This window comes from Giraffa tippelskirchi, chromosome 13 (assembly GCF_054371585.1).
Source record: "Giraffa tippelskirchi isolate mGirTip1 chromosome 13, T2T-mGirTip1v1.2.pri, whole genome shotgun sequence".
NCBI lineage: Eukaryota > Metazoa > Chordata > Mammalia > Artiodactyla > Giraffidae > Giraffa > Giraffa tippelskirchi.
Genome location: NC_137287.1, coordinates 20,833,669 through 20,847,403, shown reverse-complemented (window position 1 = coordinate 20,847,403; position 13,735 = coordinate 20,833,669). Strand labels below are relative to the sequence as shown.

The 13,735-nt window shown below is 40.8% G+C and overlaps 1 protein-coding gene across 2 annotated transcripts in view; it reads right to left on the bottom strand.

Moving 5' to 3' along the window:
- Positions 1–13,735, bottom strand: part of COG7 (component of oligomeric golgi complex 7) — a 92,772-nt gene that overhangs the window by 58,022 nt on the left and 21,015 nt on the right. For both annotated transcript variants that reach the window (XM_081554506.1, XM_081554507.1), the window contains exons 5-7: positions 8,954–9,036; positions 7,629–7,751; positions 1,181–1,379 (exon numbers count right to left, since the gene is read on the bottom strand). In XM_081554506.1, coding sequence (XP_081410632.1) covers positions 1,181–1,379; positions 7,629–7,751; positions 8,954–9,036 — 405 coding nt within the window. The remainder of the gene's footprint in view (positions 1–1,180; positions 1,380–7,628; positions 7,752–8,953; positions 9,037–13,735) is intronic.

Genomic DNA, 13,735 nt, shown 5'->3' with positions numbered 1-13,735 from the left:
CTTTTATTTTTATGTCTGTTTCCAAAGTACTTTTAAATTAAAAAATACATATATTGTTTTTGGAAAAATCTCAAAAGGAATCATGAAAAATCTAAACTTCCATGGCTGACTAACACAGTACTTTCTGTATCTGACTCTTTAGAGGGTGGTTCTCTCTTTTTCAGCAATATCCATCACCAGTGGGAGGAAAGCAACCTGCTTCTGGCCCTGCCTTCATTCCACTCTGCCCCTGCAGGACGCTCAGCCTAAACACTCTCCAACCACGAGGACAATGACATCCAGATCTCTGGAAGCTGACCACATCCACCGTGCCTGAGGCCTGACCCACAAGTGAGGCCTGACCAGCAAGTGTGCCAAAAACCCCAATGAGTCATCAGGAACTCGAACAACAAACACACTCCCTGGAATGCACAAGGTAATTACACACGAAGGTAATTAAAGAGAATAACTGGTAAATAAACCAAGTTAGTGACATGCAGCAGCCCAACGGCAGAAGCAGGCCTTCCTGAAGCGACTTTCTGATTTGACAGCAGCATTCCTCACGAGGTCTGTGTGACTTAAAGCTTTATGATGCTTTTAATATAGATGGGAAACAGCTGGGGAAATGCAAGACACCACGCATTGTTTGCCCAAATGGGAATAAAAAGCGCTGTGCTCTCACACGGCAGTTGGGGAAAGCCCAGGTACCCTATAGCCACCCTTGGTCCTAATACTGCACCCTTGCCCTTAAAAATATGCTGTTGCCCTCACAAAAGGCTCCTCTAATCCACTTGTTCTCTTGAACTTACTTTTTTAGGTTGACTTGCCCAAGGTTCTGTGAAAGGTTCCTTGAAAGGAAGAGGACACCACCCTCCCAGCGTAACTCGCTGCCCACTTGCTGCCACTAATGTCCACCTGCCTCTTACACTCTAAGCCCCTGCAGAAGTGCCTGTCACTTCCCCAGCATGTGTGAACCGCCTAGGCAGCACTGGAGCTAGGCAAAGATATTAAGCAACAATTATTTCCATAATGGCAATGTTTTTATGGAAAAGGTTTCCCTCTCTGTTAAGAAGGAAAACACTGCTCCTTTCCATGCCTGTAAAATCAGTCACTGGAAAAGGCAAACAAACCCAGGCCCCTCCCACCCCCCAAAAAAAAGCGAGTGAAGGCAAGTCAGAGAGCTGGGAGGAAGCATGTTTACGTGCGTGGGGGAGCAGGGCCATCTCCAGCCCCTTGGCGAAGTGGGCAGTGGCATCGTAGAACTCTAGCAGCTTGATGAGCTCCAGCTCAGGTCCCGCCCGCTCCACGCCGGAACTGAGGCACACGGGCAGAGAGGGCACCAAGGCCCCCAGGGTCTGAATCAGCAGAACAGTTACCACGTCGTGGGGGTTCTTGAAGACCTGCAGGGGGAGAGAGGCGTCCGTGTTATCACATGGGAGCGGACCTTCCAATGAAGCAGACTCCTGGATCGCCTGCAGGAATTCCTCTGAGCCAGAAAGTGGTCCAGTCAAGAGCTATAGGGTTCAGGCTTTGCTCAGCACCCATACAGACGTGCTCAGAAGCCAAGTAAACTAGCAAGACTTGTGCCTTGCCTCCAGGACAACTGGCTACTTCATGTCTGCCTAACTATTATCAAGTCTATCATATGCAGTATTTAGATATTGGCTGGAGAGAGGAAGATGAAATGCAGAAACGGGGAGGGTGTGGGTGGCAGGGAACAAACAGAACTAAAGAAGAGCAATTCACTGAATCAGTTGGAGGATCTGGAAGCACATTTGCATACCAGCCTGCCAATCCTCTGTCCATGGGATTCTCCAGGCAAGAATACTGGAGTGGCTTGTCATTTCCTTCTCCAGGGGATCTTCCCAACCCAGGGATCAAACCCAGATCTCCTGCATTGCAGGCAGATTCTTTACCCATTGAGCTAGATGGTAATACTACCCAAAGCCATCTATATTTTCAGTGCACTCTCCATTAAAATCCCAAAGTATTTTCTGGAGAAACAGGAAAACTCATTCTAAAATTCATATGTAATTTCAGGGAACCCCAAATAGCAAAAACAATATTGAAAAAGAAGAACATTGACTATCTCATACTTCCTATTTTCAAAATTTACAAAAAAGCTATAATAGTCAAAACAGTGTGGCACCTGCATAAGAATAGACAAATAGCCCAATGGAATAGAATAGAGAGCCCAGAAAAACACATGCATGGGCAAATGATTTTCAACAAGGGTGCCAAAAATCATTCAATCAGAAAAGGACAGTCTTTTTGACAAATGGTGCTCAGAAAACTGGAAACCCACATGCAGAAAAAAAAAAAGCTGGATCCTTACCTTATACAAAAATTAACTCAAATGTTAAGACCTACATGTTAAAGAGTGAACTATAAAATTCTCAGAAGAAAACACAGGGCAAATTTCTCATAATCTTGGATTCTTATGTATGGCTAGTGGGAATGTAAAATGTTGCAGCTGCTATGGAAAACATTTGGCAGTTCCTCAAAATGTTAAACATAGGATTATATGATCCAACAATTCCACTTGTAGATATACACCCAAAAAAATTGAAAACAAGGACCCAAACAGATGTTTGTACACCCATGTTCACAGCAGCATTATTCCCAATAGCCAAAAGATAGAAGCAGTTCAAACGTTTATCTACAAATGAATGGATAAACAAAATGTGGTAAATACATACAAGAGATTATTCAGCCATAAAAAGGGAATGATCCTAGAAAACATTACGCAGCGTACATAAAACAGCACTCACTTGGCACCAGCACTTATATCATGTAAGTATTACCTCTTTTTTCATTCGCCCCCCAATAGAAGAGGGGTGCCAATGTGACTATCAACACGAACGCACCCACTGATATCACATGGCAGCAAGTGGTTACAAGGTGGTCATGTACATGATCCAAAATATGCTTATATCTTTTCTTAGATTATTATGAAAACAGAAGACTACATTTTTTAATTATCATAGCAAATTCAATGAGCATCTATTCAGTTTAATAAATATTACTGCTGGAGTCTGAGAAAGAGACAGAGGAAATTTGCATTTAACCCAACAAATACTGAAACGACCAATTTATATTTCCTGAATGACAGCTTCCAGCCATCTACTAGGCATCACCATTGAGCTGAGCCACTCTTGGAATTTTAAAGTGTCCCAGATTGGAATTCATTCTTTTCCTGCTGACTTCCTCAGACCTGTTTCTCTCAACTTCCTTATTTCTGTCAGTAGCATCTCCATTTGACCACAATAAAAATCTCTCTTTTCACTTTCCTTTCTTTCAGGTCCTTTGTCACTTTCTAGGTTCTAACAATTGCCCATTTTTTAACTGGATGCCTTTGTTACATTACCATCACCATCCTAGACCAAACATAGCTTCCTACCTGTCTTCAGTCTTTCCTCATCAGTTCACCCTATTTACCATGACCAAATTCACTATTTTTAAAGGTTATTTAGAATTTTTCTTATGCTTTAAATGTTTAAATATTGCAAGATTCAACAATTAACATTTTGCCACAATGCTTTACTTCCTAAACCATTGGAAAGGTAATCACAGGTGTCATGACATGTTACCACTAAATACTCCGGCATATATCTCTTAAGAATAAGGCCAGCCTTATCACTACAACATTGCAACTAATCAAACTCAACCTTGATGTAATACTTATACCTGCTACAGTCCATGTTCAAATTTTCCCAATTGTCCTCTTAATATTTTTTTGAATAGCTTTTTTGGTCATCATGCAGAATCCCATCCAAGATCGTGAAATTACATTCAGTTGCCTTTTTGTCTCTTTTAATCTCAACAACTCCCTGACTGTTTTTCTTTCATGACATTGACATTTTTGAAGAGTCCAGGAGAGTTGTTTCAAAAAATGGTCTTCGATGTATCTGCATGCTTCCTCTTGGTAAGACTTTTTGGCAGAGGAATTACATAGGTGATGGTCTGACACCAAAGTGATTCTTAAAACAGTAACGTCAGCATTTACGCTACTGCTCCAGATGCTCACTGCCTTCTAGAGAAAGCCAAACTCCTGTCTTGCATTCAGTGCTTCTCCATCATATGTTCCCACCTCCTCCACACAAAATTGCACCAATACACACTCTCCTCTGTCTCTATCCAAAGTATTAATATTCCCTCCACGATCCCCCAAACATAAGAGAATCATAGAGATGTTTAGATATCACCCAGTCCAACTTCTTGATTTGACAAAAGAAATATTTTACTACAAGAAAGGATGGAACCAAAGGAGAGAATGAAAAGTATTCTTATCTAGAAAAAGAAATCCTGACTCTTCTCATATTGTGAGAATGAGTATCTACTTCACTTTTATCTTCTACTTAAATGACTTGAGGCGGGGGAAGAATTAAATTAAACAACTCTAAACCAAATTGGCTGGGCAGCTGAAACTATAATGTTTACAGCTGACAGTTTCAACTGACCAACCAACAGTTCTCTTATGTTTAAAGGTGTCTGTCCCTTTTCCTTTAAAGTGATGTGGCACAAGGGATGCTTTGGCCATTGGTTAAAGAACAACCAAAAGTTCCAAAAGACTACAAATCAAAGTTAACAACTAGGGGCATGGAATTAACCCAAACAACACATGCAGAAACAATCTGACCTTACCTTACACTGGAATTCTCCAGGCCAGAGTACTGGAGTGGGTAGCCATTCCCTTCTCCAGGGGATCTTCCCAACCCAGGGATCGAACCCAAGTCTCCTGCATCACAGGCAGCTTCTTTATTCTTTACTGTCTGAGCCACCAGGGAAGCCCCACCTTACACTAGACACAAAAAATGATTCAAGATGGGCCACAGAACTAAGTGTAAAAGCTCAACAAGCATCTAGAAGAAAACATAGAAGAATGTCTTTGCAACTTGGGGGTTGGTGATAGTTTCTGAGGACAAAGAAAGAATAACCATATAAGAAAAATATGATAAAATCAAGTTCATCAAAATCAACACTTCTGCTCAGACTGGAAGGAAATATATACAAAACATATCTGATAAAGAACTTCTATCCAGAATATATAAAGAACTTCTATAACTCAATAATTAAAAAAAGCAAGTCACCCAATTTTTTTTAAATAGGCAGAACACCAGAACAGATACTTCACAAAGGAAGATATACAAGTGGCCAAAAAGCATGAGAAAAGGAGTTCAATATCCTTAATCATCAGGGAAATGCAAATTAAAAACACAGTGAGATACTACAACACACCCACCAGAATGGCTAAGGTCAAAAAGACTGACAACATCTAACGATGGCAAGGATGTGGAGCAATCAGAACGTTCATGCACTCGTGTGTGGGAGTGTAAAAAAGCACAACCGCTTTGGAAAAGCGCTGATTTCTTATGTGTCTAATACAGACCTACTCTATAACCCAGCAGCGCCTCTCCCACGTCTTTACCCAAGAGATACGAACATGTGGTATCCACAGAAAGACTTCTAGAACAATGTTCAGAGCAGCTTTATCTATAATTGCACCAAACTAGAAACAGTCCAAGTGTCCATCAAGAAAAGGCTGAATAAACGAAACTAAGATATATTCATACCACGTAAGAGCATTCAGTAATAAACAAACTACTGATACACACGACAACACGGATAAATCTTCAAAGACAGGCTGAATGAAAGAAGCCTTAACAAAAGAACATACACCGTATAACTCCATTTACATGAAATTCTATTCTACAACAGGCTGAACTAATTTATGGTGGAAAAAAACAGAACAGTGGTTTCCCTGGGTGATGTTGGTACAAAGGCTAACTGAGAAGGAACGCAAGAGAACTTTCGAGGATGACAGTCGTGTTCTGTACCTTGGTAGGGGATTAGGTTAAACTGCATTTGTCAAAAATAATCCAATGGCATATTTAAGATCATCATATTTCACGACTTACCTAAAAAAATCTCAGTAAACACATACTGAACTCTAGTCAATGATACGTATGTTTGGAAATGAATTATGTTTGCAACTTACTTTGAAATGAGTCAAAAAATAAGACGAGCCAGTGAACAGACAGACACATGGACAGATGGACAGACTTGTGATAAAGCAAACATAGCAAAATGTTCATTATAGAACACAGGAGGTAGGTACATGCGTGTTCACTGTACAATTTTTTCAAGTTTTTTGTATGTTGGGAAATTTTCATATTAAAATACTGAGGATAAAAAGTCTTCAGAGACACATTCACCCTGGCACCTTTGGTTTTCTTCTGCACTATACTGAACTTTAGGAGATGACAGTCACGTATCATGCTCACATTCTGAAAAGAAAATAGGCCATGGGACAAAAGTGTAAATTAGCATGAACTTGTATCTTACAGGGACTTCCCAGCTGGCTCAGTGGTAAAGAACCCGCCTGCCAATGTAGGAGACACAAGAGACCAAGAGATGAGGGTTCGATCCCTGGGTCAGGAAGATCCCCTAGAGTAGGAAGTGGCAACCCACTCCAGCATTCTTGCCTGGAATTTTCCATGGACAGAGGAGCCTGGCGGGCTAGAGTCCATGGGGTCGCAAAGAGTCAGACAGGACTGAACACACAGGCATGCACATCACATCTTACAAAACTTGGGGTGAGGCCTGAATATAAGTGTGAGAAGTAGAAATCCTTTTACCAAGACACTGAGGGGCATTTGTACATATGCGCATGAACTGTCTTTATCCTCCTGATATAAGCAGCAGACAAGGACACAGAAATGAGTGTGGATGGACAGGGTCACTGAAAACTGATGATTACATTAAAAAGCATGAAACTTCCACAGGAGGTTGTTTTTTGTTTTGCTTGTTTGGTTGGTTTTTTTTTTTTTTTTTAGACTGAATGGTTCAAGAAGAAAGAAGCGAGGATGGAGAAGACTGCTTCAACGATCTTGAATGACGTGACCCTGTATGAGGAATCATCTCCCACCACTGTCAAGTTCCTGCCTGAAAATGACTGACCAACACTTGAAGGGTGATTCACAATGAATTTTGAAAAAAATATAATAAGCCACACCATGAACAGGCCCGGTCAGTCATTACTCAGACAAAAAAAAGAAGATCCAGGGCACCTCCTGGCATGAAAACATGGGACCAGTGATTTATACCCTTTAAGGCTAAAAATTCGAGAGACTTAGAGAAAGTCAAGGATGGAAAGTTCCTGAAAGTAAACGAAATGAAGTTCCTCTGTCTCACCTCTGCCCTAAGTCAGAGGGCACCTTTAAAACTCTATACTGCTCCTCTAACTCCTGGTGTATTGTGAAAACAAGGGAAACTCACTCTAGACCAGGTAAATTTTACCCCAAGTTAAGATAAAACAGTCTGGTTCACTCAAGCACAACCCGACCAAGGGCCTCCTGCTTTTAGATCAGAAGATAACGGCCTCCAGGAATTCCATGGGCTGCCTGGCTGAACAACAAGCAACAGTGTCACATTAGATCCTATTTAAGATACAGATAAGAGCGATAAGAAGAGTTTGAACGGAGACCTAAAGCTTTGCCTGCCTTGAGTTTCGAAGCTTATCTTTTAACCCTTTTGGTGATGGCAGCATAAGGGGAGGTTCTTCAAGCGGAGCTGAGGGTGTCAAGGTCATCAGCCTCTCCTTTGGCACCACGGGCTCTGTCCTCCCGAAAACCCAGATGAGCTGTTACCTGCGAAGCCCACTGGATTTGCGCGTGCCAAGCACCGAGCAAGGCATCGTAGAGTCCAGTGAGCTGCCGGTCCAGGGGCAGGTCAGTTTGGCAGAGCTCCTGCCAGGCTGCCAGAAGCTGCACCTGTGGAGGGAGAATAAAGGAGGCCTTACTGGGTCCGCCGAGGTAGGCTGCCTGCTGCCCTCCTGCCCTCCCACCCCGGCAAGAGATCCACCACTGCCCATTCTCCCGGGCAAGCAGGTACCCACGGATGACCACTGGCTTCAAAAAAGGCACAAAAGGGACTTCCCTGCTGGTCCAGTGGTTAGGAATCCACCTTCCAATGCAGGGGATGTGGGTTCAGTCCTTGGTTGGGGAACTAAGATCCCACATGCCATGGAGCAACTAAGCCCACGGGTCATAATGAAGACCCCACATGCTGCAACTAAGATCCAATGCAGCCAAATAAATAAATAAATAAATAATGTTTTTAAAAGGCAGAAAAAGAATTTACAGTCCACCTGCTCTGCTGTCATCTAGAGCTTGAATCTGTCACCCTCTAGGTGATCCTTTCTCCTTTTATCTTTCCCCCAAAGCATGCCAATGTACTCAGCACGCCCCCATTCTTCTGAACAGACCTCAGGGATAGGCGTGAAGATGTATTTTAGCTTCATGTCCTAACCCCACTGCTTAAAAGACACATGAGCATTGGACTTGCAGGAATTAAGTTAGCCGAGGAAGCTGTCAAGATTTTCAGCAAACTAATCTCAACAAATCTAGACAACAGATAAAATTCTCAAGGCTTACTGAAAGCATAATAAACCTTATGACAAGAATCCCCCTTAAAAGACAAAAATGTGGTGGCTAAGTCGTTAAGTCATGTCTGACTCTTGCAACCGCATGGACTGTATAGCCTGCCAGGCTCCTCTGTCCATGGGATTCTCCAGGCAAGAATACTGGAGTGGGTTGCCATTTCCTTCTCCAGGGGCTCTTTCCCACCTAGGAATCAAACCCAGATCTGCATTGCAAGCAGATTCTTTACTGACTGAGCTTTGAAAGAATCCCAAAACACAAAAATGGGAAAAACTAAAAACTCTTCCATCGTAAAGGAAATCCAGCTACAAAAACAAAGGCTGAAAACCAATGACTTTTTCCCAACTTGTAATTAAATGTAATTAAATAAAGGCTGGACCAAGGGCACCCCCTACTGGCTAATTAGAAGAAAAAGGCCAGAAAGCATGGAGGCAAACATTTTCACCTTTAAGTAAGAAACTGAGATTTGAACTGGGATTCCGTAGCCCAGTTCTACAAACATTCCACAGTGGCAGTCACTCACAGCTTCTCACCTTGTGGCACTTGTAGTAGTATGCAAGAAGTTGGGGCATCCGGTCAATTTCACTAAAAACCTTCACAAACATTTTGGACTGATCTAAAGAAAAACAACGGAAAATGGAAAATGAGTACATACTGTTACTAAGTTTTCTGTTGTAGCCAAGAGCAAGAATTCAGCAGGATAAATGTGGATTAATTGTGAGCTACTATTCAGAAGTTTCTACCCAGACAATGAATTAACTCATGTGTGGCGATCATACACATGAAAAACAAGTAAAGTTAAGGGTAGAACATGTGGCTCAATCAGATACCACAAGCCCTGGCTTGTTGAGAATACTGCATCAGTAAGCAACCGGCAGTATGCATGCGTGCATGTGTGCTACGGTGCTTCAGTCATGTCTGACTCTTGTGACCCCATGGACTGTAGCCCACCAGGCTCCCCTGTCCATGGAATTCTCCAGACAAGAATACTGGAGAGGGTTGCCACGCCGTCCTCCAGGGGATCTTTCCAACCCAGGGATCAAACCCACGTCTCTAGTGTCCCCTGCATTGGCAGGTAGGTTCTTTACCACTAGAGCCACCCAGGAAGCCCCAACTGACTGTAAGTATGAAGGAAAAACTGCTTGCAATCCTATCACTCTTATTAAACACTGTCACCATTTTGGTGGACTGTTAAAACATATTTTTAGAAAGAAACTGCTACAATGAGCACTGGTCTAAATATATAATCTGATGTTAAGAAATTTCTACCCAACAGAGTAGAATTTGTTATTTCTTGAAACAAATAATAAAGCAGAACTGGTCAACAGCAAATCCATTTAGCAAAAGCACTGTAAAACCTTAAAAGTAACAATATGTGGGTCTTTTGCCCTTATAAAGGGGAAGCCCGTGGCTCAGATGGTAAGGGGTCTGCCTGCAATGCGGGAAACCTGGGTTCAATCCCTGAGTTGGGAAGATCCCCTGGAGAAGGAAATGGCAACCCATTCCAGTATTCTTGCCTGGGAAATCCCATGGACGGAGGATCCTGGCGGGCTGCACGACTGAGTGACTTCATGACTCCACTTTCTTTCTTTGCCCTTATAGAGGAATCCAAGTTTTCAAGATCAATACATTAAATAGACAAATTTGTAAAACTGAGTTTAACAAGTTCCTGATTTGGACAACAGACAGAAAAAGAAAGTCTACTTCGGCAACCATAGGACTTCTAGGCTCTTAGCACATAACCAATTCAATTCAAAAAGACCAGCAAGCATCTGCTGGGGCAGGGCCTCCTGCCACGTCTCTGTGTGGACCTGACATGCTGGCCACCCCACATTTACCGTTCTTCTTCTAAAAGAACTATGGTCTTCATAGCGGCTGTACTAGTTTGCATTCCCAGCAACAGTGTAAGAGGGTTCCTTTTTCTCCACACCCTCTCCAGCATTTATTGTTTGTAGACTTTTTGATAGCAGCCATTCTGACTGGCATGAGATGGTACCTCATTGTGCTTTTGATTTGCATTTCTCTGATAATGAGTGATGTTGAGCATCTTTTCATGTGTTTGTTAGCCATCTGTATGTCTTCTTTGGAGAAATGTCTGTTTAGTTCTTTGGCCCATTTTTTGATTGGGTCGTTTATTTTTCTGGTATTGAGACATGAGCTGCTTGTATATTTTTGAGATTAATTCTTTGTTAGTTGCTTCATTTGCTATTATTTTCTCCCATTCTGAAGGCTGTCTTTTCAGCTTGCTTATAGTTTCCTTCATTGTGAAAAAGCTTTTAAGTTTAATTAGGTCCCATTTGTTTATTTTTGCTTTTATTTCCATTACTCTGGGAGGTGGGTCATAGAGGATCCTGTTGTGATTTATGTCAGAGAGTGTTTTGCCTGTTTTCCTCTAGCAGTTTTATAGTTTCTGGTCTTACATTTAGATCTTTAATCCATTTTGAGTTTATTTTTGTGTATGGTTTTAGAAAGTGTTCTAGTTTCATTCTTTTACAAGTGGTTGACCAGTTTTCCCAGCACCACTTGTTAAAGAGATTGTCTTTCCTCCATGTATATTCTTGCCTCCTTTGTCGAAGATAAGGTGTCCATACACGCATGGATTTATCTCTGGGCTATTTTGTTCCATTGATCTATATTTCTGTCTTTCTGCCAGTACCATACTGTCTTGATGACTATAGCTTTGTAGTATAGTCTGAAGTCAGGCAGGTTGATTCCTCCAGTTCCACTCTTCTTTCTCAAGATTGCTTTGGCTATTCAAGGTTTTTTGTGTCTCCATACAAATTGTGAAATTATTTGTTATAGTTCTCTGAAGAATACCATTGGTAGCTTGATAGGGGTTGCATTCAATCTATCAATTGTTTTGGGTAGTATACTCATTTTCACTATATTGATTCTTTCAATCCATGAACATGGTATATTTCTCCATCTATTTGTGTCATCTTTAATTTCTTTCATCAGTGTCTTACAGTTTTCTATATATAGGTCTTTTGTTTCTTTAGGTAGATTTATTCTTAAGTATTTTATTCTTTTTGTTGCAATGGTAAATGGAACTGTTTCCTTAATTTCTCTTTCTGTTTTCTCATTGTTAGTGTATAGGAATGCAAGAGATTTCTGTGTATTAATTTTACATCCTGAAACTTTACTATATTCATTGATTAGCTCTAGTAATTTTCTGGTGGTATCTTTAGGGTTTTCTGTGTAGAGGATCATGTCATCCGCAAACAGTGAGAGTTTTACTTTCTCTTTTCCAATATGGATTCCTTTTCTTTCTTTTTCTTCTCTGATTGTTGTGGGTAAAATTTTCAAAACTATGTTGAATAGTAATGGTGAGAGTGGGCACCCTTGTCTTGCTCCTGACTTTAGAGGAAATGCTTTCAATTTTTCATCATTGAGGATAATGTTTGCTGTGAGTTTATCATATATGGCTTTTATTATGTTGAGGTATGTTCCTTCTATGCCTGCTTTCTGGAGGGTTTTTTTTTATCATAAATGGATGCTGAATTTTGTCAAAGGCTTTCTCTGCATCTATTGAGATAATCATATGGTTTTTATTTTTCAATTTGTTAATGTGTTGTATCACATTGATTGATTTGCAATTGAAGAATCCTTGCATCCCTGGGATAAAGCCCCCTTGGTCATGATGTATGATCTTTTTAATATATTGTTGGATTCTGTTTGCTAGAATGTTGTTGAGGATTTTATAATCTATGTTCATCAGTGGTATTGGCCTGTAGTTTTCTTTTTTTGTGGCATCTTTGTCTGGTTTTGGAATTAGGGTGATGGTGGCCTCATAGAATGAGTTTGGCAGTTTACCTTCCTCTGCAATTTTCTGGAAGAGTTTGAGTTGAATAGGTGTTAGCTCTTCTTTAAATTTTTGGTAGAATTCACCTGTGAAGCCATCTGGTTCTGGGCTTTTGTTTGCTGGAAGATTTTTAATTACAATTTTGATTTCAGTGCTAGTGATGCATCTGTTATTTTCTATTTCTTCCTGGTTCAGTTTTGGAAGGTTATACTTTTCTAAGAATTCATCCATTTCTTCCAAGTTGTTCATTTTATTGTCATATAGCTGCTGATAGTAGTCTCTTATGATCCTTTGTACTTCTGTGTTGTCTGTTGTGATTTCTCCATTTTCATTTCCAATTTTGTTGATTTGATTTTTCTCCCTTTTTTTCTTGATGAGTCTGACTAATGGTTTGTCTATTTTATTTATCTTCTCAAAGAACCAGCTTTTAGTTTGGTTGATTTTTGCTATAGTCTCCTTTGTTTCTTTTTCATTTATTTCTACCCTAATTTTTATGATTTCTTTCCTTCTATTAACCCTAGGGTTCTTCATTTCTTCTTTTTCTAGTTGCTTAAGGTGTAAAGTTGGGTTATTTATTTGATTTTTCTCTTGTTTCTTGAGGTAAGATTGTACTGCTATGAACCTCTCCCTTAGCACTACTTTTACTGAATCCCATAGGTTTTGAGTTGTTGTGTTTTTATTTTCATTTGTTTCTATGCATATTTTGACAGCCACTATGGAGAACACTGTGGAGATTCCTTCAAAAACTGGAAATAGAACTGCCATACAACCCAGCAATCCCACTGCTGGGCACACATACCAAGGAAACCAGAATTGAAAGAGACACGTGTACCCCAATGTTCATCACAGCACCGTTTATAATAGCCAGGACATGGAAGCAGCCTAGATGTTCACTGGCAGATGAACGGATAAGAAAGCTGCGGTACATATACACAATGGAATATTACTCAGATATTAAAAAGGATACATTTGAATCAGTTCTAATGAGGTGGATTAAACTGGAGTCTATTATACAGAGTGAAGAAAGTCAGAAAGAAAAACACCAATACAGTATATTAACACATATACATGGAATTTAGAAAGATGGGTAACAATGACCCTATACGCAAGATAGCAAAAGAGACACAGATGTAAAGAACAGACCTTTGGACTCTGTGGGAGAAAGGGAGGGTGGGATGATCTGAGAGAACAGCACTGAAACATGTATATTACCATATGTGAAATAGATCGCCAGTTCAGGTTCAGTGCATGAGACAGGGTGCTCAGGGCTGGGGCACCTGGGACGACCCTGAGGGGTGCGGTGGGGACGGAGGTGGGAGGGGGGTTCAGGATGGGGGACACATGTACACCCATGGCTGACTCACGTCAATGTATGGCAAAAACCACTACAATGCCATAAAGTAATCAGCCTCCAATTAAAATAATTAATTAAAAAAAAAAGAACTATGGTCTTCCTCTGGGGAACCATATCCCTGCCTCCCATTCTCCTAAGATCTGAATGTTTCCAATGGAA